Genomic DNA, 21,643 nt, shown 5'->3' with positions numbered 1-21,643 from the left:
GGAGAACGGTTGGACTTAATGTCGGCTCATCTCAATTTGCCAAATGACCTCCCTTGGCACCAATTTAAAGCCAGTTGCAGGAATCTTTAGAGGCTCTTCCAAGGATTGGCTCCTGCAGTTTGGGTCTAGTATTTAGAGACACGAAGCACCCGGAACACCCAGCTTAATGTTTAACACTGCAAACAGTGTAGCGACTGCTGCTATCATGGCTGTAACACGGGAATTGATTAACCTAGCGATTGTGGTACTTGCACTTGGTTCTATGAACATCCTTTCTGTACCGACAGCGATATATTGATGCGCTTCTTATGACAAATGTACTTATTGTAAGTCGCTTTGGATAAAAGCGTCTGCTAAATGCCCTAAATGTAAATGCAAACACCAGCGGCATTACCTTTGAACCGCGTCGCTTACGCTCTATCTTATATTGCCCTTTGAAACACTGACTACTATTTTACCGCATAATTAACACAGACTTTCAGCGGGAAACACGTGGGACATTCAAAAAATGCTGACAGGCAAAGAGGAGGAAGAGGATGGCGAAGAAGGGTATGACTTACTTTGCTCTTCATCATGATCTTCACGGCTCCGGACTCAACGATGTAGAAGCACTCTGCCTTGTCTCCCTGCAACAAGGGATCAGAAGAGATTATTACCCACAGATATCTGATCACACTCAATAGACTATCCAACGTATCCCACCGAGCACCACATTATGTACAGTTTACACACATCATATTCACATCACATAACTTCATATTAGGCACTTTGTAACAAATTAACTATACCACAAATTGCGTTGTTCTGATGGTATGATTGTTCACCACATGGATGAATTTACTTCCGGTTGTGGCAAAAGAAAGGGGAATGTCTCTGACCTGCATGATGATCCTCTCTGAGTCTGTGAACTGCTTCATGCCTAATACGTCCACGATCTTCATCCGCTCCGACAACTAGAGACCCCGAATAACAGGGACGGAGAGACAGACAGAGAGAAGACACAGAGACAGATAGAGATAGCACAGAAAGACAGAGAGATGACACAGAGAGACAGATAGAGAGACGACAAAGAGAGACAGATAGAGAGACAACACAGAGAGACAGATTGAAAGACGTCACAGAGACAGAAAGAATGACAGAGAGAGACAGGGCAAAAGAGCATGAGTTTCTTGAAGATAAATCTTTACACAAACGGCACCTTATTGTAGCCGCTCACACCATGTCCATGGTTTATTTTGATTTTGTATTGAAAGGAACTGACATTATGCAGATTAACAGCGAGACCCATCTCCCCCATTCTCACCTCCAGGCTCTTCAGTAGGGGCACAGACTCGATGAAGGCCTCATACATCCTCCTCTTCTTCGCATTGTTCTTCACTATGAGTCTGCGGAACGTGGCACGGTCCTGGAGTCGGCACAAAGAGAGAGAGCGAGAGGGAGAGGGAGAGGGAGAGGGAGAGGGAAAGGGAGAGGGAGAGGGAGAGGGAGATAGAGATAGAGATAGAGAGAGAGAGAGAGAGACATCGTTAATTTCCAGATTTATTGTAACGAAGAGGATATAACAGGCGTGCATGATGAGGATGGCTTCCGTTTGCCTGAATCAATCTAATTGAATTAATCTCTTGGACAGACAAATGACTCTGCTTTCAATTAGAAAACAGCATCACCATATAACTATTAAGTAGTGCATTTACTTTGGTCATAGAAATAAAATAAAAGCTAATTTCGTTTATTTCAACCTAGGTTTGACCTGTTCCTCCCCCTCGCCACAAGGAGGAGCTCTTACAGCACACAGGCGACCGTACAAGTCACCTCATTCAAAGAAGAGGACCCCATTCCTGGAAAGATCCTCCGTCTAACCCAACTGAATCACTGTTCAGACGCAAAGAAACCCAGTGAAATCCACATTGCCTCCTATAGCGTCGCCAATGCCAACACCTTTAGCACAACACTCAGGGGTCCCAACAGCGCATCACACACATTCTACATATTGATTGTAAACTTTTATCTAAAATATACTCTCACCAGTCCCCAGAGCGCCCCCTCCTCGGTCGCTGCGATGGTAGCGGCCCGCGGGGCGTTGTACAAGAGCGCCAGCTCTCCGAAGCTGCCCTTGTTGTTGTACTGGCCCACACACACGTCCTTCACCACGATGTCGTACACACCCCTGTGCCCAGAGACAGAGGGAGGGGGGGGTCATTCTCCATGCCAATAAAGCGCTTTTTGAATGAATTGAGGAAGGGAGATGGGGAGGCAGAGAGACAGAGATATGGAATAGAGAGACACACAGAGAGATAGATGGGAGAGAGAGCGGCGATGGGAGAGAGATAGACACAGAGAGAGATGGGAGAGAGACAGAGAGAGACCGAGCTGGAGAGAGAGAGAGAGAGAGAGAGAGACAGAGAAAGAGATAGGTGAGAGAGACAGTAAGAGACCGAGCTGGAGAGGCAGAGAGACAGAGAGGAGAGCCTCAGAGAGAGAGACTGCCTGAGAGAAAGGGGCGAGTGAATACCAAGAATTAGATGGTAAAGCATGTGATCCAGTCAAAGAGCTCATCAGGGTTCTCCTTGCCGCTCAGGCCAGGCTAGGGCTATCTGTCACATCGATCAGTTTTAACGACCCTGTAGTGCATCTGGAGCACACAGACACACTGATGTGCGCTCGCAGTGCACCATCATATGCTTGTGCGTGTGTCTAACGTGTGTGCAGAGTGATTAAGTAAGGAGGCTTCATGGCCGTAGTTATCTCTGGCTCCTAACTCGCAATTGAATAAGCTTTATAAACAAGCCTGTTGGTGGAGGTGTGCAGGTGCGTGTGCGTGCGTGCGTGCGTGTGTGTGTGTTTGAGCAGTAGTGTTTGTTTTACATCTTTGTCGAGGTCCCTCCCCTCCAAGGATTTACCTGGGGGCTCGGTGACACAATACAATGAGGTAGACGGATTAACCGGCCATTTGAATGGCCATCTGCGCCATGATTGGCCGAGGCCGGGCTCTAAGCCCCCCGGGTGACCAGCTATGACCCCGGGGATGATCGGGATTAGAGTAGGAGATGATCGGGCTGTGGACTGACGGGGGACACCCGGCTTAGCCCAGAGCGAGCGATATACGCAGCGCTAGCAGTGAGGCCGTAGCGTAGCATCGCGAAGGGCCAGGAAGCCGAGGAAGGAACACCGAGACAGCGCTTGGGTCATTCATTAAAAACACGGCTTGGCAGTAGGAGGCAGGGTGACCACAGGACAGTATAGGGAGGTGAGCTATATCACAGATTTGTTCATTTGTAGCTATTCATTCACGTACGTATAAGACGTTTGGTCTCGATTTTTGTCCTGGTTCAAAGGTTTGAAGAGATGCAACCTTGTTAGGATTTTATAACTTTAGCCTTAAACACACACGCACACACTATTGATGACTGCAGTGTGGGCTCCGTCATGATGAAGGAGATTACAGTGAGAGCTGCTGCTGGTTTGCGGCAGCAGAAGACAGGAGACATCTAACATCTCCACAGCCCCAGACGAGTCTAGAAGAGGAGTGCTGAGCTACCGTAAATACCCGTCTGCACACCTGCCTCCCATTACTGTCTGTGAGAGGGAGAGAGGGAGGACGACGAGGGACTACTTAGGTGGGTGAGAGAGTTGACTGAGCAAGTGAGAGACGAGCAGGAGTGAGTGAGTTTCTGAGTGAGTCGGTGAGTGAGTGAGCGAACGAGTGTTTATGGTTGGCGTCTCATCGTTGTGTTCATGCAGTCAACCCACACCACCCTGACGCGTGTACTACCAGCCTGCCGCCTATGTGTTGTGTTGCTGTTCCACCTCCCTCTCTCCCCCTGCCCCCATCACACCACTCTCACTCCGTCTCCACGTCTACAATTCCTCTCTCTCCCCCATCCCTCTCTCTCTCTCTCTCTCCCCCATCTCTCTCTCCCCCATCTCTCCCCCATCTCTCTCTCTCTCTCTCTCTCTCTCTCTCAACAGCCTCCACATAGCTCTCTCCCTCCCCTCTCTCCCCCCTCCCCCCCCCACAGGCGAGGCAGGGGGAAGCCCAAGAACAGAGGGTGGCGGTGGAGAAGCTGAGCCGCTTCCAAAGGTCATCGGCTGTCGCCTGCAACCGGGAACACGCCGCTCCACACACACACACACACACACACACACACACACACACACACACACACACACACACACACACACACACACACACACACACACACACACACACACACACACACACACACACACACACACACACACAGGTGTTTTTCATGAAGGTTGGAGCAGAGCGGCCTGTTCCTGATGTTACCAGTCATCCTTGACCATCTGTTGGAGAACCTGGCCCTGAACGCTCGTGAAAACACAGTCGACCGCGCCTGATGACGTACTACCTACCTACCACAGTCCATGCAACACCCGTAAAATAATTAATGACGCCTTTACGATTAAAACGCTCCCTAAGGCATAGGGTCGTTCTGATAGTTGTGCTGATGTTGTTTTGCGCGAGTCAGTAGAATGGCGGTGCGTCGGTGAGCCAGCGTCAACAGGAAGGTCTGTGGGCGTGACGGCATGGGTCGAGTCAGTAGGTCCACAGGAAGCTGACCTTTTACAGGTACTGCTCAACCCCCACGCTGCAGCTACGACCCGCTGCCTAGAGGGCCACCGTTTCATAGTCCGGGGTTTCCCATTCGCACAACCGTTTGAACCGTAGCAGCCGTTATCAGTGGATCCAGTGTGTACCCTGTGGTTAATGTATGTTCCATATGCTGTATGCTTTCATGTGTTCATAAGCTGGAAATGTGGGCCATCGACATGCTTGGATGAAACCCAGACAAGAGCACATGAACGACTTACACTTTATCATGTAAAATACAAACTCCATGTGATCTACTCCATCCTTTTTTAAATATGAGATTTTTGTAGTTCTTTGCATGTTCCTATTGAATATTTTGTCCTATTGTAACATTATCACTATTTACCGTCCTTTACTCCTGCTGTGACAGATAAATTGATTGTTATTATTACTTAAGGTTTATTTGTAGGGACAGACACAGAAACATAAGACAGCGTGAGACAGTTATCTCATGTTGTTATCATAGTGTTTCTAGCCAAAGCTAATTTACGACCCTTGTCTTACCATTTGCATATTTCTTAGCATCGGGCCTCGCATCCTGCTGCTTATACCAGAATAAATTAGATTTTTCGCTGTTAAGTTTTGGAGGAGGAGGAGGCCTCCAGTGTCTGTCCGTCTTTTGAGCCCCAGAGGGGGTCAATTGGAGACCCGGGGCCCACATGCGGTGCGTTGGATTTACACGGCGGGGACGCCTGCTAGGAGGTGTTTAGTGTGTGCACAGCGAACGGTTTTAAAGCGCGCTGGCCAGTGGCCGGCGTGATGCAACACGTTATTTTGCAAGCCCCGCCCACCTGTTTCTACTGAGATGAGCTGTCAAACTAAAACACAAAAATGTGTGACAGACAGACAGAGAGAAAAGACACAGGGACAGAGAGTACCACTGACAGATAGGACTGCAGTCAGACAAACAGTGGGTGTGTGTGTTTGGATGTGTGTGTACCTCTCTATGACGTAGAAGTTGTCTCCGTCGTCTCCCTGGTCGATGACGTGGTCTTTTGCCTGGACCACCAGCTCAAACATGGCGTCCAGGACCTGTGAGAATTGCTCCTGCAGACCGAGGGAGAGACGTCACTTTAGCACATAGAGCTGGACTGGCTGGAAAGCAGAGGTGTGAATGAGTGAGTGAGTGAGTGTGTGTGTGTGTGTGAGTGTGTGTGTACCTGGTCTAGTGTCTTAAACAGAAGGATATCTTTGCAGGCCTCCTGCAGTCGACAGCGCTGCACGTCTGTTTTAGGATGAACCACTCTGGGCTCTGTGTCTTCCTCGTCCTCATCTGGGTTGAACGCCTCCGCACAAACTGCAGGAAAACACACACACAGGGTTAACACACACACTGCAGGAAAAGGCAAGCACACACACAGCAGGGTGAAGAAACTGTGTTGGAACACACATACAGCAGGGATAACACACACAGTTGGAAGACGAAGTCACAAACACACACACACACGATATTTGATGGGATAATTTGTTGTTCTACTTGAAAGATTAGGTTATGGCCCAATATCAATATTTTCTCAGCAGATGATTGATATTGGGTCCAAAAGCCGTCATGTTTATAGTCTCCTCATAACTCCAAGCCCTGGACATCACACACACACACACACACACACACACACACACACACACACACACACACACACACACACACACACACACACACACCCTACCCTTTTAAAACACTCACGCCCACACACATTCAATCAGACAAACACACAGACAGACTGGTCTCTGCGAGCAAACAAACGAGAACCGCAGCCCTAGCACAATGAAATGTTTTGAACACAATGGGCCGGACTTAAAATACTAAATTAACAATAATGACAAGGTCGTTCCAAATGGTAAACGCTGCAAACAATCTCCAACCATTTCCCCTCGTCCAATTACCGCAGGGACAAAGGACATAGAAAAATAGGCAGCCACGTGTATGTCCGACACACAGTCATGTGCGCGCGCGCGCGCACACACACACACACACACACACACACACACACACACACACACACACACACACACACACACACACACACACACACACACACACACACACACACACACACACACACACACACACACACACACACACACACACAAAAGCCATTTCCAACTCTAAAGACTTTGGGTAGCCCTTTATTTAAATTAGTGTCCTTTATAGTGTGGTAAGTACAGTGCATAAAGCAAAGTTGGTCTAGATTTTCAGTGGATCTGCACTTCCTTCTTTCTTGTATTAGAAAAATAGCGAGCGTGATGCTTCCCCTTTAAGGGGAAGCATCCCCTTAAAGGACCACTCAGGACCACTCTGGCCCCCTTTAAGGGGGAAACACTGAGATACACAACCTGTACCACCAGGTGGAAATTAGTACGCCCCAGTTTCCACCAGGAAAAGGATTTTTCCCCACGGGATAACCGCCTGTGCGTGTGTGGGGGGGATGTGTTTCTGGTGTGCGTGTTTGGGGTGTGCGTGCGTGTGTGTTTGTTTTCACATGCATCGAAGGTTGAGCTTCCATGCTTGCCGGAGGCTATGCCAATTCATCAAACTAATCAGCTATTTGCTCGTTATCAGCAATGTATCGGATCAAGGTGAAGCTTACTGCTAACTAAACGTATGTGTATGTCACACACACACACACACACACACACACACACACACACACACACACACACACACACACACACACACACACACACACACACACACACACACACACACACACACACACACACGGTGCTGAGTGGAGTGTGTGTCACATGGAGCCACACTGTCCAGTCACATGGGGCCCTAGTCCTACCGTCCAGTCACATGGGGCCCTACTGTCCAGTCCCAAGGGGCCCTACTCTCTGGTCACATGGGGCCCTACTGCCCAGTCACATGGAGCCCCTGCTGTCCAACAGTAGTGTGGCTCTAATTACAGTTGTAGTGTAGTCTCCCTTCCTGCTGTACGATCGCACGGAGCTGAGCAATACGAGCACTGTATTCAAAGTCAACTCGGATCGACATGGTAACATGAAACGTACACAAGGACTTTGAACAACAGCACTGTAGCCTCCGTCCCCAATCAAACCTCCTGATAAGAACTCAATCACTATGAGGGGAGATTAGATGTTTGGATGTTTCTGTATTTGTACGGTCATAAAATTCGCTCAGCAACGTCTAAATTACCTTGTTTTTTTTGTCTCTGTACACACACGTAGACACACACACGTACAATCGAGGCTCTGTCCATCAGGATCACAATTGTAGTATAGCTGTACTATTTAAAAAATACTCTAGTAAGAGTATGTGTCTATCTACCCTATAAACTCTGCCCTCTATATACTAGGGCTGTAACGATACACAAACTCACGATTCGGTTTGTATCACGATTTTTGACCCACGGTTCGATACATCCCACGATTTTTTGAAATTTAAAAAGCATTTTATTTAAACAACACTTATATACCAATTAACTTGATGTAACATTTAATAACAAGTAATTTGGAACACTGAACAGATTTGAACAGAAAGAATACTATTAAAGTATAGCTAAATGAATAAAGAAATAACGTGTGGGAGGATGCTTTTTTCAACTGTTTGGTTGGTTTAGTCAAATATCCTTATTAGCACTTTTTATTAGGCTATGTAGCTTAAATAATGACATAATCAGGCCGTATAGAATGCAACATGTTTAATAGCCTAACTTTCAATAGATGGAGAAAAACCTGAATGTCATGAACGTCGCAATAACGAGGCGTTACGAGTAGCATGTGTGTGAGCCAGAATGGCAATGTGCGTATGCGTGTGTGAGTGACGTCAGCGAGTGAGTGGACGAGCGAGGAGAGCGAGTGGTAGCGCGTGTGTCTAGTGAAGAAGCGAACGAGTCCGGTAGAATAAAGTACCCATCCTGTCAATAATCGGTGGCCGCTTCATTCCGACCTATAAGCAGAAAAACTGCCAGTCAAATCACACAAAACACTAGAGACAGGATCACACAGGCCCCCTCTGGATAAATGTCGTTCATATCGCATATGAGCACTTCGACGGCTGTGGAGAAATGCGATCCTCCGTAGCCACGGAGGATTGCAGTCGCATACTTACGGCATCGATAGGAGGTGGCGCTGTCAGCAGACTATTATTTAGACAAATTATTAGCAAATTTCAATCGGACAATTTGACCGCAGAGTTAGAAAGGGCGTATCGCGCTTCTGCCTTCTCACACCGCGAGACAGGTTCGTGGCTTTGAGTATCGCGATTTTCGGTTTGATACGCGTATCGTTACAGCCCTAGTATATACACAACAAGATCTACTCTAGACTAAGAATTGTCTGGTTTTGTACAACAAGCATATACCATGTACTACAACAGACACCTTTAGGACAGCTATACAACTACCGTATTTTCCGCACTATAAGGCGCACCGGAGTATAAGCTGCAGCAGCTAAATGGAATGATGTTGTGTACATACATATATAAGCCACACTGGAGCCCGCCGCTTAAAGGTGGGGGGGCGCGGAACGGTCATAGAGCCCATAGAGTTAAAGTTGGTGGACTGTAACCTGTAACAAATCCATCGATTTAGGAGGTCCCTTAGTGGCCGTTAGCTGTACAAATCCATAGATTAGCCGCACGTTATATAAGCCGTGGAATCGAAAAATTGGGAAAAAGGCGCGGCTTATAGTCCGAAAATTACGGTACATAGAAGTGTGTATAATGTCTGTGTGGCCAGACGGTTGAACATTAACACAAACACTGCCAAGGAACCAATCATATCGCAGTGCTTGTGACGTTCGCAATTAATTATGTAAACAGTAGACACAGCGTGAGAAAACTTCACAGTACACACACACACACACACACACACACACACACACACACACACACACACACACACACACACACACACACACACACACACACACACACACACACACACACACACACACACGCCTTTGATGTCATTAAACCAAGAGGAGCCTAAAGTTTATGGTGGATAAGGCCTAAAACATTCATGTTTTGTCAGTAATGGGCAGACAACCATTCAGTAAGAAGCATTTAACATTGAAAACAGTGATCCACACACACACACTGATGTAAGCTGCGGCTGAACCACTTAAGCTGTGATGTATGCAATGATGCCCCGGTGTGGATTACTTGTGTGACGTCAAACAAACCACACGCACACATGGACACACAGACAGTCTGAGGATCCAAACACACACATTCACTCTCCCTGAGGATCCACACACACACACACACACACACACACACACACACACACACACACACACACACACACACACACACACACACACACACACACACACACACACACACACACACACACTTTCTCTGAGGATACACACACAAAGACACACGCACATATACACACACACTCTGAGGATCCAAACATACACATTCACTCTCTCTCTCTGAGGATCCACACACACACACACACACACACACACACACACACACACACACACACACACACACACACACACACACACACACACACACACACACACACACACACACACACACACGCGCCTTACCTGACACTCTCCTGTGGAATCTGCTGGGCGGAGGAGCTGCAGAGAGGGAAAGAGAAGGAGAGAAGGAGAAATTTACTTCAGAGTTTTTTTAATAACATCCTGACAACATTGAATGATTGCATGACCCTTCAATTGCTTGCCCTTAAAATCCTTATTAATGATGGCGTGTGGTATAGGGTTGCACTTGCTTACTCAGGATATACTGTATATATATGTGCTGCCAAACAAATAAATAACACCTCATGACCCAATAAAACGAATGAGACAGGAGCACTGAACCAAACCAGTCTGAGAGACCGATAGTTGGAGATGAATACAATGATACAGAACCGAAATGTCCGGAGGGGAACTAAAGATCACAGAGGTTGACAGTTGACAGTGCTGCAGCGTGGTTCAGCTCTGCGTCTAGTTCAGCTATAGACACGTCTGCATGAACCGCAATGACCCCCGGCGTCGCAAACACACACATGAGACACACGCACACCCTCTGCTTCCCACACGCGCAGCTCGAACGGACAGGACGGGTGTAATTGTCTGCGTGTCTCGGCGCCAACGTCCCTGTTGATGAAATAACCGAAAAGCCACAATGTTTACTTATCCAGTGTTATTACCATCCGTCAACGGCAGACAGACGCACACAAGCAGCATCAGAGGGCCCAACACTGTTCTCACACAACAACAAATGAAGCAGACAACGCACATTTTGTCGCACATTATTGAAATATTAACATTCATGTTGACTCGGGGCGCCAAACGTTTCCCTGCACATGTGCAGTACCTTACGGAGACTGAAGATACTCCCTGCTGCGGTTGGGCGCAACAGAAAACACCCGTAAAACAACAGGAGCAAATCGCCCCGTCACCCTTGTCGTCGGCTTTGTGGCGGCTTCACTGGGGGATGTAGTCCTTTAACCACCCAATGTAATCATTTCTAATGACTGTATTTATTTGCCTACAAGCGGGCGGTAAACAGCTTGCATTGGATCCCAGTGAAGCGAGACAGGGGCGTAACGCTGCTCCTTTATTAGAGCAAAGAGCCGGCTGGGGCCCCAGGCGGGGGATGCATTATTAACCTTAGAGATGAGCCAAAGACCTTCCCTGCACGCCTACAGCTTCCTGCTGCCGTCTGCCGTCTCACAAACACACACACACACACACACACACACACCTTCTGACGGCCACTTCCACCTGCTCTACTGAGCCAGCATCTCCTGCAGAGAGAGAGAGCTCAGACGCTCATAGGCCAATAGATATTCCAATATGTAGTCCATTATATATTCCAATATATAGGCCAAAATGTTATCATATGTTAACATATAATCTGATATATAATTCAATATATAGTCAAATATAATATACAATATATTGTTGAATATATTATCCTGTAATCCAATATAAAATAAATGATATAGTCTAATGCATAATCCAGTATTTAATCCAATATATAGTCCAATATACCCCGGACCATCAATGACATCCCTTAAAATCCAGTCGCCTATACAACGAATTTGGGAGTATCCTAGTGGGAGGGAGCGTTGTGCGGCCTCTGAACGCCTCTGCATTCGAGCAGAGTTGGTGGGTGCAACGCCGCACGGAGCCTCGCGGACTCATGAGTCGAGACGTGTAAAAGTTTGAAGAGGTGAACGCAGACTTGGCCTCGTCTCCGACAAGCACCTCCGAGCACGGAGCGGCATTCCCAACGGCAGCCTGGCAGAACACCTGTGCACCGTATGTTGTTTCATTCTGCTCATGGCTCCAGTAATAGACCATAGACCATTGTCCCTCCAAGAGCAAACTATGTACAATATTTATTGCACACTTATATGTTGTCGGAACATATTAGGTAAAGAGGAAACAATAATAGACGGTATTCTATTATCATATTGTTTAATCACTATTCCATCCATAGTCATTGTCCAAAGATAATTCATGCTCGGTGTGTGTATATATAAACATCAATGTTTGTGTTGAGTTGCGCCAGGAAAACTTGAGTAGATGTATATATAGACGAGTGTGTGTGTGTTTGCGTTTGTGGGTGTGATTACAGTACATGTCCATTGTGACTTTATTACTCTGCTGTCAGAGTCTATTAGATAGGCACTGTTAGTACAGAAACCCAAGGAACTTCACACACACACACACACACACACACACACACACACACACACACACACACACACACACCCACCAACCCGCACCCCTGAAGGGTAGCAGACACAAAGACACACTCTGTCTCACACACACACACACACACTAGAGTGTGTGCGGCGTCGAGTCCTGCAGCATTCTCCTCGTGAACAGACATTTACCCAGCCGCTGTACACCTCCAGAGCACTAGGGGCCCACTACAACATCAGAGCACCACACAGGCCTGGCCGCCACCCCTTGGGCTGTGTTCTCACTCGATGCGCTGTCAGACATTCCTCCTCGAGATAGTGTGAGCATTTGGGGAGCTAGAGACTCCCGAGAAAAAATTCCCTTCAAGGCTGGCTGTTGTGTTTCATACCACGGATGTGCCCGTCTGGACGGTCCGTCTCGAACCACTGTTGAAAACACACTGTAGTTCTCGTCTCAAACTACACCTTCTACATCGCCTCAGTGCCCGTCGGTATGTAGGCCAAATGTCAAGGCCAGACTCGAGCAGACTTAAGACGAGCAAGAGTTTGGATGACAGGCAGCTCTTGAATAATACAACGAAACGTCGGGTCACTTTGGCTTATCAGGTTAACTGGCCAGAAACCTGGTGGACAAGTCTGTTTGACACGGATACCTCACCAACGTCACCTCCCTTCTCAACGTATTTGCTGACACATCCCAGCTAGATTTTGAAGGGATTGTAGCTTTTCCCTCTTCTTAGCCATTAGCATCAGGAGAGTCCCATCTGGCCTTGGGGCTGTTGGCAACCGATACAGCCACGAGCACCGGTCAGACACGGTAACCAGGAGATCAAACGAGGAGCAGAGCGTTCCTCCTCTATGGTTACACCCCGTGCCGGATCGGAATCCACGGGCAACTGATAAGGGGCACGTTGTCCAGGGATAGCGTTGCTCCACGATGTTCAAGTGCATAGATACCGTATGCGAGTACATCTGCACCCTGGTATCAATCCAACCTCAAACTGTAGTGTTTTCACTTCCCACTGATTCTTTTTGTTCTGGTCTCTCTCTCTCTCTCTCTCCATCCTCCTCACACTCTCTCCCTCGCTCGATGTGGCGCGCTCTCGCCCCGTCTCGTTCATTCGCCATTGTTCCCCGTGCGGCTGACACTCCACCCCCAGCTCTCTTCTCGCTCTCCGCCGCCATCTCCCTCTTCCTTTTTAATATACACCTCGCCCCCTCAGCAGTCTCCAGGGACCAACCCTTCATCTTCTGCTCGTCTTCCTCCTCCCCCCCCCCCCTTCCTGCCTCCCTGTCTGCTGAACCTTGACTACACCTGGGCCATTGAGGAAACAATCGGATAACACGTTTCATTTCAATACCTCCATACGGATGATTTCAATGTTAGTTGGTTTTAATTGCAATTATCTGAGTTTAATTTCTTACAGACGGCATAGCCATCGCTCAGCTATAAGCAAGTTAAATGCGCTGTGATGATATGGGTTTTCACGTTTAATACGGAGCATGTCTCTGTAGGTGCCAAATACGATTTTAGACCGCCCGTTCCTTTTTGACCAATCAGGGCCACTGTTTCTACTGACTGGTTTGGGGAATTCCACCTGCCTGTCAATCACAGGTGCCTGAAATGCAACACTTCTCAATGACTTCTGAAACGCAGCGATGGAGGGAGCAGACAGCTCTCTCTGTCCATATAAATAACTCTCAAAGTACGGCACCTTTAAAAACATTGATGGGAAAACCATCAGCAATGTTGTGATGATAATTAGGGTAATTCATTCACTTAGTCACCCAGCTAGAATAAACCAATAATAATAATTCATACAATGACAGAAGACGCATTATCCAAAATTTAATTACGGGGGAATTTTAGATTAACATCATTAAGGAACAGGTAGGGTTGGAGACAGGTTGTGGGGGTGCCCTAACCACAACACTAGACTATCCAGCCCCTTAGTGCTTTACCATCCCCTCTATGTTGGCGATCACTCCCCTGTTCTCTTGGAAAGCACTGGGAAAACTCAATTCCTCCCAACTTTCACATCCTTTCACCTGCTTCTGTGTAACTGCTGTTCCGACAGTGTGACAAGTCTTTTCTTTTTCATACAAACAATAAAAAAATAACACCCTGCACCTGCAGTCATACAGACACACAGACACACAGTCACACAGTCACACACACTTTTCTCCCCCCTGCCCCCTATGGCACCTATGCTCTGGTTAAACCCAACAGATACAGTAAATGGAACCTACTTATTTCCCACGCTTGACACTGGGTTACTAATGCACTTTAACGCAGCCCAACAGCCCCCGCCACCCATCAGCGGCTCACCCCTGGCAACCGCATCACGAGTGGTCTGGAGACGCTGTTTTGTGTCACAACCTCATCAATATGCATTCTAAAGGCGTGTTACCATGCAAACTCCAAGGGGGGGGGGGAGGTCACAGCGCACGGCTCCCAATGGTGCGGGCGGAAATCAGATCACTGTGCATTTATGCATGCACTTTAATAACCCTTTATGGCCCTGTGAATACGGGGGGACAAGGTTATCAGGCTGTGAGACAGTAGTCAAAATGTAAAGTGTGGAAGCAACAGGTTACTCTTTATAGAGTTTGCTTGTAAAACAAGTGCACTAAGAAGACACGGCGGCTCAGATATAATGTTGAATGGACCAGGGGAGAACCATTAACGGGGAGGAGGTGGAAGCAGGACGTCATTCACTCAGGGTGAGCATCAGATCAAACACACCGCCGTCACGCCCCCCACAGCTTGACACGGTACCTGGATGGACTGTTACCAGGTAACCAGCCGTATCCAGGTAACCGGGTGGAATCGCATTCAAAGACATCAGGACAGAGAAGCACCAGGTCGCCATTTAATTAGCCGACCGTCGCCAACGGCCACCAGGGTAAAATTATAACTTTCTGTCATAAGTCACTCAGAAACATTTAGTTAATGATAATCATTAACTAAACATTAAGTTAAAAGTCATTAGTTTAAGAGGGAGTCATCATTAACAAAAAAATGAAAATAGATTTTACATGTATAATAATGGGTTAGGGAGTTGGTCCCCTATTTTACCACCAGGAGAGATGTTGATTCGCCATCACAAGCCATGTCTAAATCAACCCTTTAATGACATCACAGGTAGTGGTAGTAGTCCACCCCGATGTCTGATGATAGGTCATTCCAACAGTCGGTACAGTACTGCGAGACTAATAACTGAAAATGTGTATTCATGTTCTGATCAGTTCATCATTAGCTCCAGGGTAATAAATGACTTAAGACTAGGCGTTATTCCAGTGTGTCCCCCGCCATCAGTGATGAGTCTCCATGCGGGCTCGGGGGGGGGGTCACGGTGACATTCCCTCACTTGTCAAGCCAAACCGCAGAGAACATAAGACGGCAGAGAACAAATGTCGGAATGGCACACACACACACACACACCGTCCACAAGTGTGTGTGATTTTGACGTGCTCGTGTGTGCCTGTCTGCACGTGGGCACGCACACCTCGGTGCGAAGCTTTCTCCCCCCCGCCCTCGTCACGTGTGGGGGACATCTAGCGTGTGCTTCGGCGGTTGCCTTGGCAACTGAAAACGAGGAAGACCTTATTGCCATAACAACGCTACCACCCCCTCCCTGTCCCAGTCCCACCCCCCGCCCCCCCTACCCCCCCTTAACCAGCCCCTAGCCTCTGCTACTCGCTCATCTCGCCAGCTTGTAACAAGTGCCCCAGCCCCACAAACACCACCCCCACCCCCACCTGGGCCATCCTTTTCCATACACCCACTCACTGCCACAAGGGCTTGCAGAGAAAGACTCAGAGATGGAGAGAGAGAGAGAGAGAAAGGGAAATACGCCTGTTGGAAGATGGAATATGGGTAACTGGAAGTCAAGCGAAGCAACCCTCACGTCGAAAAACCCTTGACCGGAGGATGCGGGAGAGAGAGAAAGGGGGAAGACAGGGAGAGCGAGAGGCTCTGTTAATGATGAAAATAATAGTGGTACAAAACAAGAGGAAAAGAGAGTCAGAGAGTAAAATAGTGACATTCAGAAAGTAAGCGGGAGACAGACAGACAGAGAAAGAGCAACCCAACCGTCCTTGTAGCGTTTCAATAGATTTCTCTTCATCTCTGTGTGTGTCTGTGTGTGTGTGTGTGTGTGTGTGTGTGTGTGTGTGTGTGTGTGTGTGTGTGTGTGTGTGTGTGTGTGTGTGTGTGTGTGTGTGTGTGTGTGTGTGTGTGTGTGTGCAAATGCGTAAGTATGTGTATGTGTGTGTGTGGCCCGTCAATACACCAGCAATTAGTGCATGGGAGGAAAGGCACAATGATAAAAAACAAAGAGTGCAATGATAACAACAACAATACAAAGCACAAGCGGCTCCGAAAATGCTTCAACCTTCATAATAGCATTACAATGGGGAGCAGTGGGAGCTCAATGGCTACATTAACCTTGCTTGGGCGCCACGCTTGTCCTTTAATAAACACAAAACCTAGCACCACTCGCAGCTCTCCCTCCATCTCTCACAACAGGCGGCAGAGACAGAACAACCAAACACCGGTGGATTAATTTAGCCACAAGCCCGGCAGACGTCCAGGCCTCAAGTCTGAATCTGGCAGCGGCGCCAAGCCGTGGAGAGCGGGAAATTAACATCGGCATTCTGTGGGATTTTTCATGTTGGGAGTTTCGACGCTGTCAATAAATGGTGTTAATATGTTTCTTTTTACACCCCATAAATGAACACTTAGTGTTGGTGTCATGTTGCGCCATCCGGCGTCGGATTGTGGACCAACGTTGACGGGGTGATAAATCAAGTCTCTTCATTTCAATCCAGCGGATTTGACGCCGTTTCGTGTTTATGTAAAGCGAATGAGGTGTTCCGTTAGTAATACTGGTTCTCCGTCCGTCTCCCTGCATCGTATTTAAATAAGCCACAATGGCTCTCCGGTACGGCTGGTGAAAGTGAACCCTTGATTGGAAACGGTACACTGCGTTGTACCTCCCGTTAGTCATGGATCACTCAGCCGAGGGTCGCGCGTGTCCCTTCCGTCTGTGTCTCCGTGATTCGGAGACGCAGACGTTCCCAAGACGTATTTCTCTTATTTCGGCTGGGAAGAAGGGTGATCGTCTGAGTGTGCCGCTTCCAAACAACACAATACAGACGGATAGCTCCGATTCCTTTTGTGGCGCTTTCATTGTGTCGCAGATGAAACATAAACACAACAGAGTCGTTCTCTTTCTGTACTTTTCCCCTCATCTCAGCCGCTCTTCCCTTTATTCTCACCGTCGTCGTCTCAAGGCATCTAGGCACTTCCCATCACCTTGGATGGCGTCTATCTATCTGTTGACGGAGCATTACTGGTGGCTTACTGCACTTCCTACCACAGGGACGTACACCACACAAAGCACCCTTGATGCACCACAGAGGCACCTAACGAGAGGTCGGAAGTGGTCGGGTAGACCACCCTGGTCCCGCCCGCCAACTGCCCGCCCACCCCCCACGGCCCACACCTCCCAGTCCACATCAAGTGTTTCCATCGACGGCTACTTGGGAGTAGCTCCCCCTCCCCCACACTATTGTACTAGGATCATTTTCTGCAAGCACCACCGTGCAAATTATTTACATGTCCTCGGACACCGTCAATAAACAGGGGGATGGTGGGTCGTTAAACGCTCAATAAATGAAACACGTGGCTCGTTTCAGAGTCGTCCTTTGACAGCGGTGTGTGTTTTGTAGCCCGGGACCCGACGGGCCGGACCCTATGTCCAGCGACGCGCTCCGGGTTTATGGGTCTGCAGCAGGAGTGGTGTTTAGCGTGGGACAGAGTGCAGACCACCACAGCAGTCAAAAGCAGCCTGTACACACACAGCACTGCTGCAGCACTACATGCTGGGCATGCGACAGAACACTGGGCTCTGTGGGTATACTTTAAACGGACTTGTGTCCTTTAATAGACGAATATAATAAAAGACAAATATAGTCAACTTTATTTGCCAGTCTCGGCCTACTAAAGTTGTCAACGATATGTCATCACATTAGAAGCATAGAATGCTAGGCTGGTAAAATAAAAATAATGTAACCTTACTGTGTATTGTAATGACATTTTGCTTAGAACCTTGACGCTGGTTTCATTAATGTTGCTGCTTTAACTCCTTGCATTTCCTTTTCCGCTATCAGCAAAGAGTTATCCTATCCTATGAATGTCATTTAAAAACGCCCAAATGTGTAATTTTGTCACTAGGTCACCAGTGGCTGTGTCTAAACCAGGCCACGGTCAAAGCACGAAAAAGCTGAATAGCGTTAATTCTCCGTCCAGATCTATCATCGTGATCCAAGGATGATGATTGAAGAGAAAAGAGTAAAGGGGAGAGGGAGAGGGAGAGGGAGAGAGAGAGAGAGAAAGAGAGAGAGAGAGAGAGAGAGAAAAGGCCTATGTGTTCAGTTCTGGTGATTTCATGCTGGTGCCTGGGATTAGGCTGCTGGGTGTCATATGAGAGTCAGCTGGAGATATGAATGAATGAACGAATGACTCAAACAGTCTCTCCGCATCACGGCCTTGCATCAATGTTTCGCTGTGCCGGGGAGCAGGGGGGAGGGGGGGGTGTGCCTCATGCAGCACAATAAAAGACTCATTCAACTATTCAGCAAAGTACATCATGTTTTTTCTTCCCTGTTATATAATAATCCACTCTAACCCAAATAGCATACTCCCTTGTACAGCTGAATATATGACAATGGGTTTGGACTCCCGAGCCGAAAGGTACCGGGTTCGATCCCCAAGGCCCAGTCTTCATTTAGGCGTCCTTGAGAAGGAGACCTTCTTGACCTGGTCTACTCCTTGAGGACCTGTGCATGTTCACCTCGGTTACTTTTGAATAAAAGGCGTCGCGGTAAGACGCTTTTGAAAGAGACATCTGCATGAATACAAAGTGGTATAGTTAACAAACGTAGGCTACTGATATTCCTTGTTTCTTCGGCCCCCGCACAGAGCCTTCACTTATGCCCAATCCAATCAAATCCTGAAGAATCTAAAGAGCACGCAGGGATCATATGGAGAGAGGAGAACTGATTGTTTTGCCTACAGCCATTTTACGACCAGAGTGCGCAACTTTACACAAGTTTAGATTACATTGTCGTGTTACCTTCCCTGCAAGCATGGAGAAGGGGAACATGCAGAAGGCCATACTGTTGCCACTTGCCACCCAGACAACGGCCACCGCATTTACACCCATTACACACGCACACGCACACACACACACACACACACACACACCATTCTTCTGACGCAGGAGGCCCTGCTGCCGCACCTACCGCTTCCAACTCTCTCTGTAGCAGGCCTCTGTCGGGTTAGTGAAACAACAGTGTTTCTTTCAGCTAATGAAACAGTCTCTCCATCTCTCACAATCAGCCACACAACCTCTCGGTCAAAGCAACACACTCTCCCTCCACCACCAAGGCCTCTATACGCTCTCTCTCCCTATTGTATATCTCTCTCCCCCTCCATGCCGAGAATACAATCTCTTCAGTCAAATCCCCCCCCCCCCCCCCCCCCGACTGTCACCAAGTTCATTCTCACCCCCCAACCGAGCATGATAATTCTTATGGCTCTCTATTTTCTGCCTGTCCCTCGTTCTTCCAACGGGTTCTCTCGGTCCTGCACTGTAATCCACCATGTATCTCCCACTCTCTCTCCCTCTTCCCCCCCACCCTTGATCCCATTCTCCGGCAGACTAAAGTCCTTAAAAGGAAGCGGCCCGGTCCTGTTTAGAGCCGGGCTCCTTTAACTCGTTCGTGACATCACAGGGCCCTGATGCTGCGGTGATGGTTAACTCCTTCCTACCGGTGCTGGTTAACTCCTTGCTACCAGTGCTGGTTAACTCCTTCCTACCGGCGCTGGTTAACTCCTTCCTACCGGCGCTGGTTAACTACTTCCTACCGCCGCTGGTTAACTCCTTCCTACCGCCACTGGTTAACTCCTTCCTACCGCCGCTGGTTAACTCCTTCCTACCTTACAGTTTGTCTTCTGGTGGCATTGCTCACACACAAAAAGTTGGGATTGAAGAATCGTACCACCAAATTATTTCTGAATGAACCTTTCTGCTTACATCAAACATTAAATGACCAACATGCAGTACTACTACTTTCTGGTTTACATTAGTTAAAAGTCAGAATTATCATCAGGTCAATATTTTAACAGATCTTTGGCACGTTTTGTTTTACATCAATCAACTGTCTACCATCGTTAGTTTTGAAAATAGTGTTCCAAATGCCAGGTATTGTTCTACCCCTATCATGTGCAGAGAGTGATGTGGCAATAGTGTGTCCGGAGCGTGTGCTTCACTGAGCAGCAGACGATAAGCAGGCCCTGGGGGGGGCACCTGTTCTGACTATGAACAAGAGAGAGAGATACAGAGAGAGAGAGATACAGAGAGAGATACAGAGAGAGAGAGAGAGAAACAGATACAAAGAGAGACACAGAGAGAGGTAATGCTTTGGTAACACTGTTTGGTTTACCACAATAGTCATGCCAATAAAGCTTTTTTTGAATTTTTGAGAGATAGAGCGAGAGCGAGAGCGAGAGCGAGCGAGCGAGAGAGAGAGAGAGAGAAAACCACAACAAGCCAGACCCTACTGCTCCTCAAGATACCCCGACATTCTGACAGACATTTCAAACTGTCCTCCATTCTATTGGCTGAGCACGAGTGAGTTTGAGGATTGTTGGCAACGCAGCCATACACACAAAAACGCACGCACGCACGAACATGCCATCAGTGAACAGACGTCAATGGGGAAATTGAAAGGGTTGAAGGTGTGGACGCGTCACTGCGGGTAGCAGTGGAGGCCACGCCCCCCCTGACGAGCAGACACTGGGGCTTGTAACCATATAGTCATATCGCCGGTAATCATCAACATTTTATGAGCTAGGTACTACTTAACCCAGCGGCGCTGACGCACGAGCGACACTCTTTCAGGGTCAGCCCGGCGCACCAATTGTTGCTTATCTCTTCAACGGCCTGACCGCGGCTCAACCACTTCCTGTACAGGTGTTGTGCTGCTGAGAGAACTTACGACGGAGACGCAGGCAGGGGGGGGGGGGAAGTCATACAACGTCCCCAGTTCCCCCCACTTCTATCTGGGTGATGGGAAACAGTTCCCTGTTCAAATGATAAAGTACAACAATTGTGGTGGAACAAAAGGCTCCGTGAGAGGGAGGAATTCAGCCAGCACACCGGCGGGCGAGAGCGCTATCAGTTTGAACCGGCCTGACTGATAGTGTCGCCGGTGCTGTCGTAATGTTATTGGTTAACGAGATCTGAATCATCCCGGAGCACTAAAACTTCTGTGGTCACAAGACGTGACAGTGGTGGGCTCTGTGAAAGGATTG

At 48.1% G+C, this 21,643-nt stretch overlaps 1 protein-coding gene across 2 annotated transcripts in view; it reads right to left on the bottom strand.

Annotated features, from left to right (window-relative positions):
- The window catches only part of prkar2aa (protein kinase, cAMP-dependent, regulatory, type II, alpha A), a 41,807-nt gene that overhangs the window by 3,496 nt on the left and 16,668 nt on the right, over window positions 1–21,643 (bottom strand). For both annotated transcript variants that reach the window (XM_030358261.1, XM_030358252.1), the window contains exons 3-9: window positions 10,142–10,177; window positions 5,776–5,912; window positions 5,556–5,662; window positions 2,026–2,167; window positions 1,304–1,405; window positions 879–953; window positions 561–626 (exon numbers count right to left, since the gene is read on the bottom strand). In XM_030358261.1, the coding sequence (XP_030214121.1) occupies window positions 561–626; window positions 879–953; window positions 1,304–1,405; window positions 2,026–2,167; window positions 5,556–5,662; window positions 5,776–5,912; window positions 10,142–10,177 (665 nt within the window). The remainder of the gene's footprint in view (window positions 1–560; window positions 627–878; window positions 954–1,303; window positions 1,406–2,025; window positions 2,168–5,555; window positions 5,663–5,775; window positions 5,913–10,141; window positions 10,178–21,643) is intronic.

The sequence above is a fragment of the Gadus morhua genome, chromosome 1 (genome assembly GCF_902167405.1).
Source record: "Gadus morhua chromosome 1, gadMor3.0, whole genome shotgun sequence".
Lineage (NCBI taxonomy): Eukaryota > Metazoa > Chordata > Actinopteri > Gadiformes > Gadidae > Gadus > Gadus morhua.
The sequence above is the reverse complement of the archived record's forward strand: the minus strand, read 5'-3'. Positions and strand labels throughout refer to the sequence as shown.